This window comes from Heterodontus francisci, unplaced genomic scaffold, assembly GCF_036365525.1.
Source record: "Heterodontus francisci isolate sHetFra1 unplaced genomic scaffold, sHetFra1.hap1 HAP1_SCAFFOLD_278, whole genome shotgun sequence".
Lineage (NCBI taxonomy): Eukaryota > Metazoa > Chordata > Chondrichthyes > Heterodontiformes > Heterodontidae > Heterodontus > Heterodontus francisci.
This window is the reverse complement of record NW_027141343.1, coordinates 1200970-1224785: the sequence shown is the minus strand read 5'-3', so window position 1 is coordinate 1224785 and position 23816 is coordinate 1200970. Positions and strand designations below refer to the sequence as shown.

The 23816-nt window shown below is 45.1% G+C and overlaps 2 protein-coding genes across 2 annotated transcripts; one reads left to right on the top strand and one right to left on the bottom strand.

Annotated features, from left to right (window-relative positions):
• Positions 1-2101: 2101 nt before the first annotated feature.
• Positions 2102-2479, top strand: LOC137362863 (histone H2B 1/2-like). Its single transcript, XM_068027063.1, has one exon. It carries the CDS (start codon positions 2102-2104, stop codon positions 2477-2479), a length of 378 nt encoding a protein of 125 aa, XP_067883164.1.
• Positions 2480-3347: 868 nt separating this feature from the next.
• Positions 3348-3722, bottom strand: LOC137362861 (histone H2B 1/2-like). The gene has a single exon (XM_068027061.1). The coding sequence runs from the start codon at positions 3720-3722 to the stop codon at positions 3348-3350; it is 375 nt and encodes a 124-aa protein (XP_067883162.1).
• Positions 3723-23816: the final 20094 nt, after the last annotated feature.

The following is a 23816-nucleotide window of genomic DNA, read 5'->3' as shown; positions in this document are numbered from 1 at the left end:
GTCGGGAGCAGCAGCAACCTTTATACCTGGTTTTCTCTGACCTGACAAAGGCCTTCGACTCTACCAACCAGGAGGGATTATGGAACGTCCTCAAATTTGGCTGCCCAGAGAAATTCATCATCATCCTCTGATGACTGCATGATGACATGCAAGCTGTAATCCTTCCCAACGGACCTACCACTGAGCCAATCCCAATGCAAACTGGGGTCGAGCAAGGCTGGGTCATCGCACCAATGCTCTTTTCCATCATCCTTGCCACAACACTCCACCTCATCTCCTCATACTCACAGTACCAGAGACTGACAGATACAGAATGGATGTCACACTCACAGTACCAGAGTCTGACAGATACAGAATGGATGTCACACTCACAGTCCTAGAGTCTGATAGATACAGAATGAATCCACACAGCACCGGAGACTTCTTTTCTTCTTCTTTGGCCTCCTTGTCTCGAGAGACAATGGGTAAGCGCCTGGAGCTTGTCAGTGGTTTGTGAAGCAGCACCTGGAGTGGCTATAAAGGCAAATTCTAGAGTGACAGACTCTTCCACAGGTGCTGCAGGTAAAATTGGTTGTTGGGGCTGTTACACAGTTGTCTCTCCCCTTGAGCCTCTGTCTTTTTTCCTGCCAACTGCTAAGTTTCTTCGACTCACCACACTTTAGCTCCGCATTTATGGCTGTCCGCCAGCTCTGGCGATCACTGGCAACTGACTCCCACGACTTGTGATCAATGTCACAGGACTTCATGTCGTGTTTGCAAACGACTTTAAAGTGGAGACATGGATGGTCGGTGGTTCTGAAACCAGTGACGATGTTGCTGTACAATGTGTCCTTGGGGATCCTGCCATCTTTCATGCGGCTCACATGGCCAAGCCATCTCAAGCGCCGCTGGCTCCGTAGGGTGTATATGCTGGGGATGTTGACCGCCTCAAGGACTTCTGTGTTGGAGATACTGTCCTGCCACCTGTTGCCAAGGATTCTCCAGAGGCAGCAAAGATGGAACGTATTGAGACGTCGCTCTTGGCTGACATACGTTGTCCAGGCCTCGCTGCCGTCGAGCAAAGTACTGAGGACACAGGCTTGATATACTTGGACTTTTGTGTTCCGTGTCAGTGTGCCATTTCCCCACACTTACTTGGCCAGTCTGGACATAGCAGTGTTCTCGCACCTACACTGTTTGGGATCTTCTTCTCCCTGCTGCTCTCACATGCGTTCAAGTCTTCAGAAGAAGGAATTTTCCTCCAAGATCAGATGGCAGTTTGTTCAACCTTGCCTGTCTAAGAGCGAAGAGCAAAGTACCGAAAGTTCGCATCAGGGAACTCCTCTTTGCTGACGATGCTGCATTAACATCCCACACTGAAGAGTGTCTGCAGAGACTCATTGACAGCATTGCGGCTGCCTACAACGAATTTGGCCGAACCATCAGCCTCAAGAAAACGAACATCATGGGACAGGTCATTATAAATACTCCATCCATCAATATGGGCGAACACGCTCTGGAAGTGGTTCAAGAGTTCACCTGTCCAGGCTCAATTATCACCAGTAACCTGTCTCCCGATGCAGAAGTCAACAAGCACATGGGAAAGGCTTCCACTGGTATGTCCAGACTGGCCAAGAGAGTGTGGGAAAATGGCGCACTGACACGGAACTAGAGACTGAGAGCTACCAAATTACATAAAACACTCAAACACAGTAGCAGAGAGCAAAATAAACGGAATTAATTGCTCACTCACATGCAATAGCAGAGACACAACGACACAGAATCAGTCAAAAAGTGTCCTCCCAACAACAGCCAGGACATTTCCAGGGAGCTTTACATAGGGAGCGACTGTTTTACTATCAACTGGGACTGGCGAGAGTCTTTGTGAAATATACTTACGGATTGCAGTCAGGGTGTTTGTGATTGGTTGCAAATATTTATTCTGATTGGATGGCGGAAGACACCAATTAGGCAATTTCAATATAAAACCGTTTAGACATCACTCCCAATCACCATCTTTACTTTCCCCCATCCCTCATTAGCATAGAGCTGTGGGATTGTCTATTTAATCCGCACTCGGAAGGGGTTTGGTTTATTTCTGTGTCTGCAATTGGATCTGAAGATGGTTGAGGAGAAGAAGAAAGCAGCTGCTAAGAAGGGCGCCAAGAAAACCTTAAATAAACCGTCTGCAAAGGGTGGCAAGAAGCGGAGAAAGTCGAGGAAGGAGAGTTACTCCATCTACATCTACAAAGTGATGAAGCAGGTTCACCCCGACAGCGGCATCTCCTCCAAGGCCATGAGCATCATGAACTCGTTTGTGAACGATATTTTCGAGCGCATCGCGGGTGAGGCTTCCCGCCTGGCCAATTACAACAAGCGCAGCACCATCAGCTGCCGGGAGATCCAGAGCGCCGTGCGCGTGCTGCTGCCCGGGGAGCTGGCCAAGCACGCCGTGTCGGAAGGGACAAAGGCGGTGACCAAGTACACCAGCTCCAAGTAAAACTGCACAATGGACTGAATAACATCCCAAACTCAACGGCTCTTTTAAGAGCCACCCACAATCTCTCTGAAAAAGCTACATCATCTCTATGGTATCAATTTGTTTTTTTCATGAAGAGTCTGGAACTTTCCAATTGCCTTTGTGATCTCTGTTTTAACCCCATGGATTCTGGGTGATTCACTTTCACTTTTGGGATCTTTGTGTCTCTACTTAATGCCGTGTAAATTAATTACTGATCACTGACCCCATGTTCGCTTTGATCTCGGACGCGCGTTCATTTTCGCTATTGTACTATTTCGTCAATCAGCTGACAGATCAGTCACTTGTTTCCCTTGTTCAAGCTCGGCCTCAATAATTAATAAGTACATTTTCTAGAAACCCCGCTGTTGTAGGAAACCTCAGTCTCACATTTCAACTCCTGACAATAAAACACTTTCTCTCCGTTTTTGTCTCCCACAAATAGGTTCAATCGAGAATCAGTGATGCGGTATCTTGACAAAGATTGACCCGAAATGTGTCCGCTTCCAGAATGCTGTGAATGAGACTTTCTGCCGCCCTTACAGACTGTTTCAAAAAGGACGGAGAATAGTCCGAGATCAAAGCGTACATGGGCTCAGTGATCAGTAATTAATTTACGCCCCATTATTAAGTAGAGACACAAAGATCCCAACAGTGAAAGTGAATCACCCAGAATCCATGGGGCTAAAACAGAGATCACAAAGGCAATTAGAAAGTTCCAGACTCTTCGTATAAAAAAACAAAACAAATCAAAACTAGAGAGATGATGTAGTAGCTTTTTCAGAGAGATTGTGGGTGGCTCTTAAAAGAGCCGTTGTGTTTGGGATGTTTTTCAGTCCATTGTGCAGTTTTACTTGGAGCTGGTGTACTTGGTCACCGCCTTTGTCCCTTCCGACACGGCGTGCTTGGCCAGCTCCCCGGGCAGCAGCAGGCGCACGGTAGTCTGAATCTCCCGGGAGCTGATGGTGCTGCGTTTGTTGTCATGGGCCAGGCGGGAAGCCTCACCCGCGATGCGCCCGAAAATATCGTTCACAAACGAGTTCATGATGCTCATGGCCTTGGAGGAGATGCCGGTGTCGGGGTGAACCTGCTTCATCACTTTGTAGATGTAGATGGAGCAACTCTCCTTCCTCGACTTTCTCCGCCTCTTACCGCCCTTTGCTGATGGTTTACTCACAGTTTTCTTGGCGCCCTTCTTAGCAGCTGCTTTCTTCTTCTCAGCCATCTTCAGATTGAATTTCAGACTCAGAAATAAACCAAACCCCTTCCGAGTGCGGATTAAATAGACAATCCCACAGCTCTATGCTAATAAGGGATGGGGGAAAGTAAAGATTGTGATTGGGTGATTGGGAGAGATGTCACAATGGGTTTATATTGTAATACTATAATTGGTGTCCTTCACCATCCAATCACATTCAAACTTTGCAGCCAATCACAAACATTCGTACTGCAATCAGGAAGTATGTTTCACAAAGACTCTCTCCAGCTCCAGTTTACATTGAAAGAGCCGCTCCCTGTGCCAAGCTCTCTGGAAATGTTCTGCATGTTGTTGAAAGGACGCTTGATGATGATTCTTTGTCGTTGCTATTGCATGTGAGTGTGCAATTAATTCCATTTCTTTTATTCTCTGATCCTGTGTTTGAATGTGTTCTGTCATTCAGCAGTTCTCAGTCTCTGGTGCTGTTTGGATTTATTCCGGATTTATTTATTTCGAGATATAGCACTGAAACAAGCCCTTCAGCCCACCGAGTCTGTGCCGACCATCAATCACCCATTTATACTAACCCTGCAGTATTCCCAACCTACACTAGGGGCAATTTACAATGACCAATTTACCTATCAACCTGCAAGTCTTTGGCGCTGGGAGGAAACCGGAGCACTTGGCGAAAACCCACGTGGTCACAGGGAGAACTTGCAAACTCCGCACAGGCAGTACCCAGAATCGAACCCGGGTCCCTGGAGCTGTGAGGTTGCAGTGCTAACCACCGCACCACTGTATCTTTTAGACTCTGGTACTGTGTTTGAGTATGACATCCATTCTGTATCTGTCAGTCTCTGTTGCTGTGTTTGAGTGTGAGGAGTTGAGGAGGAGTGTTGCGGCGAGGAAGATGGAAAAGAGCGTTGGTGCGATGACACAGACTTAGTTGACCCCAGTTTGCATTGGGATTGGGTCAGTGGTAGGTCCGTTGGGAAGGATTACAGCTTGCATGTCATCATGCAGTCGTTGGAGGTTGGTGACGAATTTTTCTGGCAGCCAAATTTGAGGAAGACGTTCCATAATCCCTCCTGGTTGGCAGAGTCGAAGGCCTTTGTCAGGTCAGAGAAGACCAGGTAGAAAGGTTGCTGCTGCTCCCTACATTTTCTTGGCATTGTCTTGCTGTGATGATCATGTCCACTGTGTCTCTTGATGGACAGAATCCACATTGTGATTCCAGTGGGAGATCTTCAGCCACGGGGAGGAGACAGTTGAGAAGGACTCTTGTGATGACCTTCCCTGTAGTGAACAGCTGGGATACCCCTCTGTCATTACCACAGTCGGTCTTGTCACCATTTTTGGTGATGATCACAATGACAGCATCTCAGAGATCCCTGGCGTGCTCTCGTCCTTCCAGCTGAGGGAAATGAGACCATGTATTTGTGTTAAGTCTTCTTCTCTGTCGTATTTTAGATTTTCAGAGGGAATTCCATCTATGCCGGTGGCCTTCATTTTTTTTTACCTGTTAGATTGCCTTTTCAATTTCTGTTGGGCTGGGATTGTGTTGACATCATGGTCGGTAACATGCTGTGGAATGTGGCACTTGCATCAAAGACTGAGTTTCGATTGAGAAGATCTTCAAAGTGCTACTTCCAATGAGTGCTGACTGCCTCTCTGACCTTGATCAGTGTCACTCCATTCTTTACTCTCAGTAGGGTAGGTCCTTGGTAATTTGGGCCATAAATGGTCTTGATGGTGCTGAAGAATCCACACATGTCGTGGCTGTCAGCAAGTTGCTGTATTTCCTGCACTCTTTCAGCCCATCAGCTGTTCTTTCGTTCGTGTAAGCAGATCTACTCTACAGGACGAGTGGGAAACTATTGAAACTACATTGCCTGCAGTCCTGAAGCAAGGCCACTCCAACATCTGTCATCGGGCTGCAGTATGCTGACAATGCTTGCATATGCGCACACTCAGAGGCCAAGCTTCAAACCCTCATCGATGCATTCATGGAGGCGTATGAAAGAATTGGCTTGAAGCAAAACATCCGGAAAGCTAAGGTCCTCTGCCAGCCTGCTCCCCGACACTGCCCCCGACTATTAAGATCCACGGCGAATCACTGGACAATGTGGATCACTGCTCATACCTTGGGAACCTCCTGTCACCAAGGGCAGATATCGACAATGACACTCAGGATCGCTTCCAGAAGGCCATGTGGCCCATAAATCCTGCTCTGCCATTCAATAAGATCATGCCTGTTCTGATTGAGGCCTTAATTCCACTTTCCTGCCTGTGCCCATTGACCAATGACTCCCTTGTACATCAAAAAATCTGTCTATCACAGCCTTGAATATATTCAATGACCCAGCCTCCACAGTCCTCTGGAGAACAGAATTCCAAAGATGAACAACCCTCTGACAGAAGAAATTCCTCCTCATCTCTTTCTTGAATGGGAGACCACTTATCTTGAAACTGTGGCCCATAATTCTACATTCCCCCACAAGGAGAAACATCTTCCCAGCATCTACCTGTCCAGCCCACTGAGAATCTTATAGGTTTCAATAAGATCATCTCTCAATCTTCTAAACTCCAGTGAGTAGAGGCCCAATCTGCTCAACGTTTTCTCACAAGTCAACCCTTCATCCCAGGAATCAGCCTAGTGAACATTCTTTGAACTGATTCCAATACAAGTATATCCCTCCTTAAGTAAGGAGACCAAAACTGTATGGAGTACTTTAGTTGGGATGCCACTAATGCCCTGTACAGTTACAGCAAAGCTTCCCTACTTTTATACTCCATTCCCCTCTCTAAAAATTCCAACATTCCATTTGCATTCCTAATTACTTGCTATACCTTCATGCTAACTTTTCTGTAATTCATGTACCTGGCACCCAGATCCCTCAGTACAGCTGCATTCTGCAGTATTTCTCTATGTAAGTAATATTCTGTTTTTCTATTCTTCCTGCCAAAGTAGACAATCTCACATTTTCCCATATTATACTCCATCTGCCAAACTTTTGCCCACTGACTTAACCTATCTATATCTCTTTGCAGACACTTTATGTTCTCCTCACGACTTTCTTTCCTACCTATCTTTGTACCACCCATAAATTTGGCAACAGTGCACTCAGTGCCTTCATGCAATTATTAATATAGACCATAAATAGTTGAGGCACCAGCACTGATACCTGTGACATTCCATTAGTTACAGTTTTCCAATCTGAAAATGCCCCATTTGTCCCCACTCTCTGTTTCCTGTGAGTTAGCCAATCCTATATCCATGTGTGTGTAGTTTTCAGTTTGTATCTATCAGTGTCTGGTACTCTATGTGAGTTTTGGACTCTTTCTTACTCTCTCACTGCTATTTTTTGTGTGTTAGGTTGCTTTAGATGACTCAGGCTGAAGTACTGTGAGTGAGTGCAGTAATCAACCTATATCTTGCAGCATCTGGCACTGAGCATGTGTTTCAGCATCGCTCTTTATCTGTCAGTATCTGGTACTCTGTGTGAGTGTGGGATTCATTATATAATCCTCCGTCCCTGGGACTGATGGCAAGTCTGGATTTATTCTCCATAAAATGTCAGCACAGCAACAGGCCATTGATGTGGTAGGTTTTAAGCAGACAATATATTTAAGGTTTTGCTTAGTATTAAATATCTGTCACTGTGAACACAATAGTGAAAGATAATGTATCCTACAATCTGATACAGGATTGGTGTGCAAGTGCAACTCAGGCTTTACTGATCAATTTGATCAGTGCCATTCAGTCTGAGTGAGTATCTTGGATTTGCATGTAAAATGAGCTCAGTCTGGAATTGTACAGTATCTTCCATCTGCCACTGTACGAGGTTTTAGGACTGGTATGTAATTTAGAGCTCAGACTATACTGATCAAATTTATAATGTATCTTTTAGTTTCACAATCCGGATGAGTTTTAAACTGGAATCTGAGTTTGGATCTCAGGTTATACGATATTTCAGAATCTCTCAATCTGATTATGGACTTGAGTCTAATGTATGTGTCTGGAAACATGATGGGAATTAATACTGATAATAAACTCATAACCTGTGTAAATATTGGGCTGGTATTTAACTTAAATCTCAGAGTACATTATTGAGGTTAATTCTGTAACTTTGAAACAGGAACCACGTGTCAGTTCTCTGTGTGTTTAATTTGTAGCTGAGGTTGCACTATTGTGGGATTGACACACTGATAATTTGATTGTGGGTGAGATGTTGGACTGGGATGTATGTATCTCCCTGTCAGTGGTAATGAGTTGGGGTGACATAGAAACAACGTCTGTCTTTCCTGCTCTATTTGATTGATGGATTGAAAATGTGTCTCTGGAACTATTTCTGCTGTCTGAGACTGTGGAACTGATGACCTGTCTGTGTCTCTGCGCTCTGTGAGTGATAATGTACATATTGTGTGTGAGAAGGAGCTGGTGGCACTCTTCCTTGTAACTTGGGTGGAGGAAATAGCCCATTTATTCTGGTTCATTCAATCATTTCCCTGTTTGAACAAAAGTATGTTTGTAACTAAAATACAGGTGAGATCAAAGATATAGAGTTTTAATGAATTTAATCTCTCAAATAATAATCATTATGGATACCCGCAAAAGAACCACCGCAACACAAATATTGTCACTGTTTCACTCCACTACAATAAGTTTCTTCCCATTCTGTCTCCATCCCCTTGTCCACACACAACCGGAGAATGGCCTCTCCACTCACTCCATGTTCCGAGACCAGTTTCAGATCCACTCCGCCTCCTACAAACAGCCCCCGCCTGCCCCTGAACTTGCCCCGTACTCGATGCTGATCTCTGAGTCTATCTGCGGACATGCTCCCAAAGCGATGTCCTGCTGGAAGGAGGCTGCTGTTTGCTCCCTTCCCCCGGGACCGGGATCTCTCCATTCGCGGCTGTTTTAAACCATCTTCTTCCGCTCACAGGCAGTGCTGGGGGAGGGGAGCTCAGGCCCAGATTTCTGCAGCACTTCAGCCAGAAACGTGGAAAACTTCAGGCACAGAATGAGTCCATTCGGCCCATCATGTCCGCGCTAGCGGAATGAGAGGGATATAGCCTGTTCCCACAGTTTGTTGTTATTGGACAGTGAAGTGTGGAAACAGAAGCGGACAGTCAGGATGTGGGGAGTTACACAAAGAGAATCTATTATCGGCACCAGGTGAGAAGTGTGAAGGACACATTTTAAACAGCGGCTGTTTGGTTTCATTTGAACTGTTAGACCATGGGAGCGGGAATAGGAAATCTGACCTGTGTAAAAGTCCCTGTTCCGTCGGTCAGTCCCATTCATGGCCCAGTGGATTGTTTCTGGATGTTATTTAATTGTTGTAAAATGGCCAAAGCCCCTGGTATGCAGTAGCTGGGGGCTGCAGGACTGCAGTGGAATCAGACACTGATTCTGTTTGTATTGCTGGATTTCCTTTGTGATTGTTCACAATGATTATTCATTGAAAAATTGTTTTGGTCTCTCTTGTAACTTCCACCACATCTCTTCCTGAATTATAATTAATACTTTTTCTTTCAACAGGCAATACTTGAGGAAGCTGAATAAATGTAGTGATTCCTCGACACAAGGGGAAGTGCAGCCAGCTCCTCACACACAGTAAGTACAGTATCACTCACAGAGAGCAGAGACATCAGTTCCACAATCACCGACAGCAGAAGTAGTCAGAACACAAAAACACACAAAATAGGAGCAGGAGTAGATCATGTGGCCCGTGGAGCCTGCTCCGCCATTCAGTACCATCGTGGATGATCTTAGGCTTCAATTCCACTTTCCCGCCTGCTCGCCTTATACCCTGATTCTCTGAGAGATCAAAAATCTGTCTATCGGAGCTTTACATGTATTCAATGATGGAGCATCCACAATCCTCTGGAGTAGAAAATTCCAAAGATTGACAACCCTTTGAGTGAAGTAATTTCTCCTCATCTCAGTCCTAAATGATCAGCCCCTTATCGTGGGACTGTGTCCCCATGTTTTAGATTGTCTGACCAGCAGAAACAATCTCTCAGTGTCTCCCCTATCCAGCCCCTTTGGAATTTTGTATGTTTCAATGAGATCACCTCTCATTCTTCTAAACTCCAGAGTATAGGCCCAATTTACTCAGCCTCCCATCATAGGACAATCCCCTCATCCCAGGGACTAATTTAGTGAACATTTGCTGCACCGCCTCCAATGCACATATATCCTTTCTTAAGTGTGCAGACCAAAACTTCACACTGTATTCCAGATGTGGTCTCACCGAAATCCTGTACAATTGTAGCAAACTTCTTTATTCCTGTATTCTAATCCCCTCGCAATAAAGGCCAACACGCCATTTGCCTTCCTAATTGCTTGTTGTACCTGCATGCTAACTTTCTGTATTCCTTGTGCAAGAACACTCAAGTCTCTTTGAACACCAACAGTTACAAGTTTCACACCTTTTATCAAATATTCTACTTTTCTATTCTTATGACCAAAGTGAAGAACTTCACACTTCCCTACATTATACTCCATCTACCATCTTCTTGCCCACTCGCTGAACTTGTCTATATCTCTTTGCAGCCTCTCTATGTCCTCCCACAGCTTCCCTTTCCACCTACCTTTGTATCATCAGCAAACTTAGATACATTGCTCTCTGTCTCTTCATCTAAGTCATTAATTTAGATTGTAAATAGCTGAGACCCCAGCACTTATCCTTGCGACACTCCATTATTCACTGCCTGCCAATCTGTTTATACCCACTCTATGCTTCCTGTCCATTAACCAATCCTCTATCCATGCTAATATATAACCCACAATTCCATGAGTCCCTTATCTTCTCTATTAACCTTTTATGTAGCACCTTATTGAATGCCTTTTGGAAATCCAGGAATATGACTAGTTTCCCTTTACCCTACTAATTACATCCTCAAAAAACTCTCATAAATTTGTCAAACAAGATTTCCCTTCAGGAAAATCATGTTGACTTGTTTGAATGCTTTTCTCAATGCATTGTTCAGACTTCCTGCATTTTCCCAAGGACTGATATTAGGCTAACTGACCTGTAGTTCACAGTTTTCTCTGTCCCTCCTTTCCTGAAAGGCAGTGTAACATTTGCCAACTTCCAATCTGATGGAAATTTTCTGACCCACTCCCACACCCACTGCAATATTACAGGGAACGGGGGTGGGGAGAAACAGCCTGTCTGCCCCAGGCCAATCAAGGCCCTTAATTGGCCAATTAACAGCCACTTATGGGCCTCCTCTCTCTGCTGCAGGTATTTTATCCTCGGTTGGGTTGGGGGCGGGGAGGCAGTGTGGCAAAGGCACCAAGAACCCTGCCTGATAAAACCAGGCATCTTTCTTGCGGGCTGCGGGGGGGGGGGGGTCCTCCTGACTAGGCACCCTGTTCCCCATGGAGGGCCACCCTCAAAGCTCCAACCGCCCCCATTGGGCACCCCCGGACCCTGTACCTGACCCCCCATTGCCTCAGACTTAAAAGTAACATTATATATTCTATCAGAACAGACTGAATGACAAATAACATAGCACTCCACAAAACTATAGTGTTAGAGTGAAAGATATTGTCTCAGTTATTTATTGCAGCCTGAGCTACACATTATATGCCAATCTAAAATCACATACAGTTTCAGACTGAGATACAGCATTTATTCCATAAATACAAAATGAGCTATATGTTCCACAGGAGTTCATACTATTGAACAATCCTGGGCTCTTTTCTCTAAGTGGTCACCTAATAGAAGCATTGAATAATATGAAGGGTTTCGTTAGGGTAGAGGTAGAGATGTTTCCCACTTGTGGTGGAGTCCAAAGCTGTCGATATGAAATAGTCAGTAATAAATTAAATAAATAACTCAGGGGAATCTTCTTTACCCTGCTTTGACAGCACTTGAGCTGCTGAACATTGTTACATTTAACATCAAGCTAAATGATTAAATGAGGCAGAAACAATTTGAGAGATTTGCTGATAGGATTAGATGAAGTAGGGTTGGAGTAACCTCATTGGAACTACCAGCACTTGGGCAGAAAAGCCTGTCTCTGTGCTGTAAATACTATGTAATTTTGTGTAGAGTGAATCCAGAATGACAAACTAACCCAGAGATTAATGGCTACTGAATGCATCCCACACACAGGCAGTACCAGAGACTGACAGATACTGAACAAAACCCACACTCACAGGAAGTACCAGAGACTGACAGATACTGAACAAAACCCACACTCACAGGCAGTACCAGAGACTGACAGATACTGAACATAACCTCCACTCACAGGCAGTACCAGAGATTGACAGATACTGAACAAAACCCATACTCACAGGCAGTACCAGAGCCTGACAGATACTGAACAAAACCCACACTCACAGGAAGTACCAGAGACTGACAGATACTGAACAAAACCCACACTCACAGGCAGTACCAGAGACTGACAGATACTGAACATAACCTACACTCACAGGCAGTGCCAGAGACTGACAGACATTGAACATAACCTACACTCACAGGCAGTACCAGAGACTGACAGATACTAAACAAAACCCACACTCACAGGAAGTACCAGAGACTGACAGATACTGAACAAAACCCACACTCACAGGCAGTACCAGAGACTGACAGATACTGAACATAACCTCCACTCACAGGCAGTGCCAGAGACTGACAGACATTGAATATAACCTACACTCACAGGCAGTACCAGAAACTGAAAATATTGAACAAAAAGTGCACACGCGGACAGTACCTGAGACTGACAGATACTGAACAAAACACACACTCACAGGCAGTACCAGAGACTGACAGATGTTATGTCCATCCCAAATTCACAACAGAAAAAATAACTGAGAGATCCAACAGAAATCCAACACTTACATATAATACCAGTGACTTAAAGGTACAGAATTAATCGCACTCTCAAATATAGTGCATGTGACTGGGATACAGAATGAGTCTATACTGACACATAATACCAGGGAATGACAGATACAGAATGAATCACACAGTCACATACAGCAACAGGGACATTTTGGCACAGTATGAATCTGACAGTCGTGTACAGAAACAGAGGCTGACAGATATCAAATGAAACCCACACACAAATACAGTGACACTGAGAGCGAAAACATATATGCCACATTCATATATAGTACCAGAGATTGACAGATACAGAATGAATTCCACACACACAAACAGTTCCAGAGCCTTATACATTCAGAGTGAAAATGACACTTTGTACCAGAGACTGACCAATGCAGCATGAATCCCACACTCCCACTCAGTAATAGAGACTGACAGCCACAAATAAAGAATGATTCTCATTCTCATGTACAGGACAACAGACTGATTTGCCACAATGGTGTCTCTAATCTTTGGGCAAACTCAGTGTAATAACAACTCATCTCCATTCCCAGTATTTCTAAATCCCACCTGTCCTCCATAATCTGAACAATTATTGCATGTCGTGTTGACTGTCTGATCTGTAAACTGCACTGTATCACAGATTGCTGACATTTGCTAGCTGAAAGTGAGAACTGCAAAATAGAAGCAGAAATTGGCACAGCCTGTCAGGGTTAATAAACAGGTAATGTGAGGTAATAAACTTTGTAATAAACTCATATTGCCTCACATTATTATACTGAAAATAAAAGTAATCAATTCTTAATAAAAATGTTTACTATATTGATCTGATATTTGTAAATGTGCCCTGTTATATATTACACTACATTGAGCAGTATTTCTGTCTGATTTTTCAGGATACTATTTGCATTACTTCAAATAAAGAAAACATAACTACACAAAGAACTGAGCACAATGCTGAAAGTTTCACAGCAAACAGTCAAAAGGGAAAGAGATAACATATAGAAAGAAAAAAAGCTAAAATGCTGAAAACACTCAGCCAGTCCGGAAACAACTGTGGAGAAGAGAAGCTCGGGTTCATGGTCCAGTTCTCTAACCCTTCTATAGACCTGAAACATTGCTCCTCCCTTCCTCTCTCCACAGATACTGCTGGAACTGCTGAGTGTTTCCAGAATCTTCTGTTATTCAGATTTATAGCGGCTGCAGTATTTCTCTTTTTGAAGAATAAAACAATCCCTGGGAGGGAATGAAAGTTTACATCAGAAATAAGAGCAGGAGTGGCCACTCTGCCCATTGAAATAGTTCCATCATTCAATAATATAACAGCTGTTCTCCTACCTCAACTCCATCTTACCACACTGGCACAGCCCCCTTGATTCCCTTAATATCCAAAAACCTATCGATCTCTCTTGAATATACACAATGATTGAGCATCCAGAGCTCTCTGGGAGACAGAATTCCAAAGATTCATAACCCTTTGACTGAAAAGAAAATCTCCTCTTCTCAGTCAAATATGACCAAGCCCTTTATACTGAGACTGTAACCCTTCATTCTAGATTGCCCAGCAAGAGGAAACATCCTCCCAGCATTTACCATGTCAAGCCACTGACCATTTTATCTGCCAGTGAGATTACCTCTCACTCTACTGAGTTCTGGGGAACAGAGGCCTAGTCTATTCAATCTCTTCTCATAGGACAATCCCCTCATCCTAGGAAGCAGCCTAGTGGCACGTCTCTGTACTCCCTCTAAGGAAAGTATATCCTTCCTTAGATAAGGGGACCAAAACTGCACAGCACTCCAAGTGTGATCTCACGCTGTATAATTGCAATAAATACTCATACTCTAATCTCTTTGCAATAAAGTCAAACATATCATTTGCTTTCCTAATTGGTTGAGTACCTGCACGTTAACTTTCTGTGATTCCTGGACAAGGACACTCGGGTCCCTCTGAATGTGAACATTTCCCATTCTCTCACTAATTTCAAAAATGTTCTGTATTGCTGTTTTAGATTAGAGATACAGCACTGAAACAGGCCCTTCGGCCCACCGAGTCTGTGCCGAACATCAACCACCCATTTATACTAATCCGACATTCCTACCAAACATCCCCACCTGTTCCTATATTTCTCTGCCACCTACCTATACTAGTGACAATTTATAATGGCCAATTTACCAATCAACCTGCAAGTCTTTTGGCTTGTGGGAGGAAACCGGAGCACCCGGAGAAAACCCACGCAGACACAGGGAGAACTTGCAAACTCCACACAGGCAGTTATCGGAATCGAACCCGGGTCCTTGGAGCTGTGAGGCTGCGGTGCTAACCACTGCACCGCCCTGCCAAAGTGTGTAACTGTACACTTCTCCCCATTATATTCCATCTCTCACATTCTTGCCCACATACTTAGTCTGTCGAAATCCCTTTTTTCCCCCTTTGCATCCTCCTCACAGTTTACTTTGCCACCTCACTTTATATCATCGGCAAACATGGATAACATGACATTCGGTCACCTCATCTAAGTCATTGATACAGAATGTAAATAACTGAGTCCCGAGCACCAATCCTTGCAGTATCCAACTACTTGCAGCTTTCCTGCCGAAAATGACTCGGTTATTCCTACTCTCTGTTTTTTGTCTGTTAACTACTACTCAATCTATACTAATATATTATCCCCAAATTGCATGGGACCTACATTGGTGTAATAACCACTTGTTTGATAACTTATTGAATGCTTTTTGAAAATCCAAACAGACTACATCCACTGGTTCCCCTTATCTACCCTGGCAGTTACAACATCAACATATTCTAATAATTTATCATTGACAATTTCCTTTTAATAAATCCATGTTGACTCTGACCAACCATATTCTGATATTCCACATCACCATTTACCATGTCTGTAATAATAGATGATAGCATATTCCCCATTGCTGATGTCAGGCAAACTGGCCTCTAGTTCTTTGCTTTCTCTCTCGTTCCTTTCTTGAATAGTGTGGATATGTTTGTTACCCTCCAATTCACAGCTTCCAGAATCCAGGAATTGTTTCTTATAAGGAACGGGAATAGCTGTGGGAAAATTAATCTGAGTAATTCTATTCTGAGTCCACTGTATGATTCAGGTCAAATAATAATTATCAATAAAAAGGAGTAAAATCAGAGTTCAATTGAACTTTAATTTGAAGGAAATCAGCGTTGTAAATATGTTTATTCAAATTATACACTTCTTGCTTTGGGAAACAAAATTCCTTCGAGACAGCACCCAACTCAGTTCCTATCTTTCAGTTTCTCATCTGAGGAATTTAAGGAATGCCAAACTGTAATGGCTGGGAATCAAACCCGGGCACAGCTGCTTGGAAGGTCATTGACCTGAAACATTAACTCTGTTCTCTCTCCACAGATGCTGCCTGACCTGCTGAGTATTTCCAGCATTTCCTGTTTTTATTCCAGCTGTTTGGAAGGCAGCTATGCTCATTGCTCTAACAGCATCGCTCACATGGAGCAATACATTGAGTCTTTCTGTGGATTTTGGGACTGGGCCGCTGTCTTTTGGTCTCTGATGCTATAATCACAGCCAATAAAATACTCAGCTCAGTTCCAGGTGTTTAAAACTGGTGAACTGAAAGGCGACATGATGTGTCAGGATGTTTCTGAACAGCAATAATCACAATTTTACAACACAGAAAGAGTTCATTTGAACAATTGTGCTGCTCTTTGAACGATCTATCCAATCAGTCCCACCTCCCTGTCATTTACACATTGCCCTGTAATTTCCCCATCAAATAATGATCCAATTCCCTCAGGAAAGTTATTATTGAATCTGTTTTCACCTCCCTTTTCAAGCAGTACATTTCTGATCATCAGAACGCGTGTTAAAATATCACCTCATCTTCCCCTGATTCTTTTAACAATTCTGTGTCCATTGGTTACAGACCCTTCTGCCAGTGGGAACAGTTCCTCTTCAACCCATTAGAATGTAGAACACAACTATTAAATATTACATTAACATCTCTGCACCAAGAAGAACGACCCTAGATTTGCTACAAAAACAAGAAAAGCTGGAATCACTCAGCAGGTCTGGCAGCATCTGTGGAAAGAGAAGCAGAGTTAACGTTTCGGGTCAGTGACCCTTCTTCGGAACTGACAAATATTAGAAAAGTCACAGATTATAAGCAAGTGAGGTGGGGGTGGGGTAAGAGATAACAAAGGAGAAGGTGCAGATTGGACCAGGCCATATAGCTGACCAAAAGGTCACGGAGCAAAGGCAAACAATATGTTAATGGTGTGTTGAAAGACAAAGCATTAGTACAGATTAGGTGTGAATACACTGAATATTGAACAGCAGCAAGTGCAAACCTGAAAAAAAACCTGAAAAAAACAGTGGGTAAGCAAACTGAACAAACTAAGATGAAATGAAATAAATGCAAAAAAAGATAGTAAAAAATGTAAAAAAGAATGTATAAAAAAGGAAGAAAAAATAACTAAAAATGAAAGTAAAATGGGGGGCTGTCATGCTCTGAAATTATTGAACTCAATGTTCAGTCCGGCAGGCTGTAGTGTGCCTAATCGGTAGATGAGATGCTGTTCCTCGAGCTTGCGTTGATGTTCACTGGAACACTGCAGCAATCCCAGGACAGAGATGTGAGCATGAGGGCAGGGGGGAGTGTTGAAATGGCAAGCAACCGGAAGCTCAGAGTCCTGCCTGTGGACTGAGCGGAGATGTTCCGCAAAGCGGTCACCCAGTCTGCGCTTGGTCTCCCCAATGTAGAGGAGACCACACTGTGAGCAGCGAATACAGTATACTACATTGAAAGAAGTACAAGTAAATCGCTGCTTCACCTGAAAGGAGTGTTTGGGGCCTGGGATAGTGAGGAGAGGGGAGGTAAATGGGCAGGTATTACACCTCCTGCGATTGCAGGGGAAGGTGCCCTGGGACGGGGACGAGTTGGTGGGGGTAATGGAGGAGTGGACCAGGGTGTCGCGGAGGGAACGATCCCTTCGGAATGCTGACAGGGGAAGGGAGGGGAAGATGTGACTGGTAGTGGCATCACGCTGGAGGTGGCGAAAATGGTGGAGGGTGATCCTTTGGATATGGAGGCTGGTGGGATGAAAAGTGAGGACAAGGGGAACCCTGTCACGGTTCTGGGAGGGAGGGGAAGGGGTGAGGGTAGAGGTGCGGGGAATGGGTCGGACACGGTTGAGGACCCTGTCAACCACAGTGGGGGGGAAATCCTCGGTTGAGGAAAGAGGAGGTCATATCAGAAGCACCGTCATGGAAGGTAGCATCATCAGAGCAGATGCGTCGGAGACGGAGAAACTGGGAGAATGGAATGGAGTACTTACAGGAGGTAGGGTGTGAAGAAGTGTAGTCGAGGTAGCTTTGCCATCCTTTCACGCATCTCTAGTGCCATTCTAGTCAATCTCCTCTGCACTCTCTCTCAGGCCTTGATATCCCTGCTAAAATGTGGAACCTAGAATTAGACACAATGCTCCAGCTGAGGCCGATAACCAGTGAGATTTATAAAGGTTCAGCATAAACTCCTTGTTTGTGACCCGTATTCCTATTTCTGGTTTCTAACCCAGTGTCGGCTCTGAGCTGTTGAAACTGCCTGAATAAATATTTCCGCTCAACTTAGAGGCCGGAATGTGAGAAGCTGCTGAGAATAAGAGACCCTCGCAGCCAGGCGTCATTTCCCGTTGGATTTTTCAATAGAAACTGGGGCTGGAGAGAGACTTTGTGAAATGTAATTCCTGAATGCAGTGAGAGAGTTTGTGATTGGTTGCAGATATAAAACTATTGTGACATCACTGCCAATCACCCAATCACAATCTTTACTTTCTCCCATCCCTCATTAGCATAGAGCTGTGGGATTGTCTATTTCATCCACACTCGGAAGGGGTTTGGTTTATTTCTGTATCTGAAACTGAAAATGGTAAGGTCCCCCCACCAAGCTGAACTGAGGGGCTGGACCCCTGGGAAACCCCTCGAACTGTATCGGGAAAATTTTCATTTGCTGTAAATGTAAAAATGTAATTGGCATGACAAATGTGAAATGGAAGGGTTGTGAAGCAACTCATGATTGTATTGAAGGAAACTGATCTCCCTTGCAATGTTTGTATTTTTTGGTGCTGTTTGAAACTGTTTGGCAATGTATTTTTAACAGATTTTTATCAATAAAGTATAATTTGGAAATAAAAAAAAGAGAAGAAAGCAGCTCCTAAGAAAGGCGCCAAGAAAACCTTAAATAAACCGTCAACAAAGGGCGGCAAGAAGCGGAGGGAGGAGAGTTACTCCAACTACATCTACAAAGTGATGAAGCAGGTTCATCCCGACACCGGCATTTCCTCCAAGGCCATGAGAATTATGAACTCGTTTGTGAACGATGTTTTCGAGCGCATCGCGGGTGAGGCTTCCCGCCTGGCCCATTACAACAACCATCAGCTCCGGGTGATCCAGACCGCCGTGCGCCTGCTGCTGCCCGGGGAGCTGGCCAAGCACGCCGTGTCGGAAGGGACAAAGGCGGTGACCAAGTACACCAGCTCCAAGTAAAACTGCACAATGGACTGAAAAACATCCCAAACACAACGGCTCTTTTAAGAGCCACCCACAATCTCTCTGAAAAAGCTGCATCCGACATCTCTATGAAATCACTTTAAGACAATGTATAATATAATAACGATCCCACTGCTGTGTTTGTATCTCCTGTTATTAACCGAACACGAACCCATAATCTGATCACCCGCCTTCACTTTTTTTGCTTAAAGCTGCTCTTATTCTGGTTTTTCACAGCCCCTGAATGACCGCATTAACAGCTGATTTCAGCGGTCAGGATTAGACCTTAATCCCTTCACTGATTAATCATTTTATTAACAGCAACTCTCCGCAGTGTAACAGCCTGGGATGGGATTATTACAGAGCAAGTTAAGGGCCGTTTGAGGACTTGATCCGGCTTCCTCTTTTCAGAGAAGGACACTGGGCTCTGATTGAAAACTAAACTGAGTATTTCACTTCAGGCCAATGCAGTCCCCACCCGGGACAGTTTGAAAGCGATTGTAGAATGAGTCACAATTTAAATAACATTTTACAAGTTGAATAATACAAAATCAAGAGATGGGACTTTAAATCTTTGACTAAGGATGACATTTATTTTAATCCGCTCCTTTCCGGCAATGAAATTGGCGGGCTTTTTGAAATTGACAAATTCTCTGCTTCTGATGTCGTGACGGGTAAATCCCGCCCTCTTCTGTTGGTCAGTGACCTGATTGGTGAAGAATATAGGCAAATGGAATTAAGTACCGACCATTGAGGAGAGTTCTCAGTCTTTAAGTAAAGTAAATGCTGCGGAAATTATCCATTTGTGAAAGCATTTGTGTGATTGTGGAAATGTCTGGAGGAAAGACCGGCGGGAAAGCTCGGGCCAAGGCCAAGTCTCGCACCTCCCGGGCTGGGCTGCAGTTCCCGGTGGGCCGTGTTCACAGGCTCCTGAGAAAGGGCAACTATGCTGAGCATGTGGGTGCTGGAGCCCCGGTCGATCTGGCTGCTGTGCTCGAGTATCTGACCGCTGAAATCCTCGAGCTGGCCGGCAACGCGGCCCGGGACAACAAGAAGACCCGCATCATCCCCAGACACCTGCAACTGGCCGTCCGCAACGACGAGGAGCTCAACAAGCTGCTGGGACGGGTGACCATCGCTCAGGGCGGGGTGCTACCCAAGAAAACCAGCGCTCAGAGCTCCCAGAAAAAGCAAAGCAGACAAAATGTCATCTAATAAACAAAGACTCTTTTCAGAGCCACCCACAGTCTCTGTGAAAGGGCTGATTACTGTCTGATTCCAGCATGTCAGTAACAGAACAGAATTGGAACTATTTAAAATGTTTGTGAGCAACTATTTCAGTGGCTTCTCACTGTCCCCCTGATCCCTGTGTGAAAGGGAATTACCAATAGTCTAATTTATTCCTTTCCACACCGAGTTTGAGTTATTGGTCCCTGAAGGATTGCTGAATGGAGTCTTCCACCGCTGGTTACAGATAAGAAGTGGGGGAAAAAATGACAGGTTAAAGCTGTGCGTAAAATAGCGCCAGGAATTTGTGGCAATAATAGCGGAATAAAGAAAGGTTTTTGAAGGTTGGTGGAAAATATTTTACGAACAACTTTAAATAGATTTTCCAGTAATTCGCTTTTTGCCGACACTGAAATTGGCGCCTTTTTCGAATTCAAACGTTCTGCCAATTTCGACAATTTAAGCCAATGATTTGCTGCATTTTCCCTAATTTGAGGCTCTGCGATTGGTTAAGAAATGCGACTGGGAAGAGGGTGACCAATCAGAAGTGAGCGCGGGCTCAAACTGCGGGAATTCCGGGTCCCTGAATGATTGAGCTGAAACTGATCAGTTTCACAAACCCTGTCAGTTTCAGTGCAGGAAACACCGTCTCGGGGGAAATAACATCACAAGTGGGTCTGGTTCCAGTGACCGATTCAACGGCTGCTGCAAAACTCCCGGATTCCCTCATTGCAGCGAAATCATTTTGAAATTCTATGAAAACAATGAGTGATTCTGGAGGAGTGATGTGGCTTTGCACTGAGGGCATGTGTCGACTGGGGAAATAACTAACTGGAGAGTCTCGGGCACTGTTTGCACAGCCCGTTCAGAAAATCAAATCCACTGCACATCCTTGCTGCAACTGAAATGTCAATTTCGGGGATTCCAGTTTTCTACCCGAACACAGCACAGATTTATTCCAGACAGTTCTGAACAGCCTATCCCATCTCCCGTTTCCAGCTCACTGCTCTCTCTGTGAGACGGTGGGTGGCTCTTCGAAGAGCCTTTGTTGTGTGTTTGCTGGAAAGGGTCGAGTTGTGCGGCCCTGCCGTTTCAGAGCGTGCACCACATCCATGGCAGTGACCGTCTTGCGCTTGGCGTGTTCAGTGTAGGTGACTGCATCCCTGATCATATTCTCCAGGAAAACCTTCAACACCCCGCGAGTCTCCTCATATATCAAACCCGAGATCCGCTTGACCCCGCCACGGCGAGCCAGGCGGCGGATTGCTGGTTTGGTGATGCCCTGGATATTATCACGAAGCACGTTGCAGTGCCGCTTTGCTCCGCCTTTGCCCAGTCCTTTCCCTCCTTTACCTCTGCCAGACTTTCTTTTATTAATTTCCAAAATATACTTTATTCATAAAAATCTGCAAAAAAAATACATTACAAAACAGTTCCAAAAAGCACCAAGTCCAACAATACAGAGAGTAGAAAGGAGATCAGTTTCCTTCAGTACAGGAGTGAGTTGCCTCACAACCCTTCCATTTCATTTCTCATGCCATGTACATTTTACAGCAAACAAAAATTTCTGGCTACAGTTCGAGGGGTTTCCCATGGATCCAGCCCCTCAGTTCACTATGGTGGGGGGACCTTACACTGTGGTCTTTCCCCATTGAGCCTTTGCTGCAGCTGCCCCAAGCTTTAGTGCGTCCCTCAGCACGTAGTCCTGGACCTTGGAATGTGCCAGTCTGCAACATTCGGTGGTGGACAACTCTTTGCGCTGGAAGACCAGCAAGTTTTGTGCAGACCAAAGAGTGTCTTTCACCGAATTGATAGTCTTCCAGCAGCAGTTGATGTTTATCTCGGTGTGCGTCCCTGGGAACAGCCCGTAGAGCACAGACTCCTGTGTTACAGAGCTGCTTGGGATGAAACTCGACAAAAACCATTGCATCTCTTTCCACACCTGCTTTGCAAAGACACATTCCAGGAGGAGGTGGGCAACCATCTCTTCCCCACCACAGCCACCTCGAGGGCATTATGTGGAGGGGGTGAGACTTTGGGCATGCAGGAAGGATCTGATGGGGAGGGCTCTTCTCACCACCAGCCAAGCTACATCTTGGTGCTTGTTTGAAAGTTCTGGTGATGGGGCATTCCGCCAAATGACTTTGGAAGTCTGCTCAGGGAACCATCCAACAGGATCCACCATCTTCTTTTCCCATAGGGCCTTGAGAACATTCCGTGCAGACCACCGCCTGATGGATTGGTGGTCAAAGGTGTTTTTCCACAGAAACTTTTCCATGAAGGATCGGTGTTACGTACGGCACAGTCCAACTGGATGGAGCGTTCCACGGCAATATGACAAGGCCCATCCTTCGCAACACCGGGGACAGATAGAACCTCAGCACGGAGTGACACTTGGAGTTTGTGTACTGGAGGTCTACACACAGCTTGATACAGCCACACACAATGGTAGCCATCAGGATGAGGGCGATGTTGGGGACATTTTTCCTGCCTTTCCCCAGAGGTTTGAACATCGTGTCCCTCGGGACCTGGTCCATTTTGAATCCCCAGATGAAGCGGAAAATGGCTCAGGTGATCACCACAGTGCAGGAGTGCAGTATGGGCCAGACCTGCACCACGTACAGTAACCTGACACAATGGAGAGAGATCGCTGCTCCCACATGTTCAGCTTTTGTTGCACCCTGGCTACTCGCTCTTTCCAGGTTTTGGTGCATGCCCCGGCCCTTCCGAACCATACCCCAGCACCTTCAGGTCGTCTGACCGAATGGTGAAGGGGACAAAGGATCGGTCAGCTGAGTTCCCAAAGAACATGGCCTCGCTATTGCCGTATTTAACATTGGCTCCCGAGGCCAATTTGAGCTGGTCACTGATGCTCATCAGTCTGCGCACAGGCAGCGGGTTCAAGCAGAAAGCGGCGACGTCATTCATGTACAGGGAGGTTTTAACCTGAGTGCCTCCACTGCCTGGGATTGTTACCCTTCTGATACTCGCATTCTTCCTAATAGACTCAGAAAAGGGTTCAATACAGCAAACAAACAAGACAGGGGAGAGAGGACAGCCCTGTCTGACTCCAGATTGGATTGAGAAACTTTCTGATTCCCACCCATTGATTGAGACTGCGCTACTGATGTTTGTGCAGAGCAGTTTGATCCAATTGCAGATTCCCTCCCCAAACCCCATTTTGGAAAGTACGTCCATCATGTAGGTGTGCGATATCCAGTCAAAAGCCTTCTCCTGGTCCAGGCTGATGAGGCAGGTGTCCACCCTCCTGTCCCGTACATAGGTGATCGTATCCCTGAGTAGCGCGAGACTATGAGAGATCTTCCTGCCTGGTATAGTACAGGTCTGATCAGGGTGAATCACCAACTCCAGAGCAGACTTGACTCGACAGGCGATGACTTTTGACAGAATCTTGTAGTCGATGTTAAGCAGTGAGATGGGCCGCCAATTTCTGATTTCTGCCCCCTCCCCATTCCGCTTGTAGATGAGGGTGA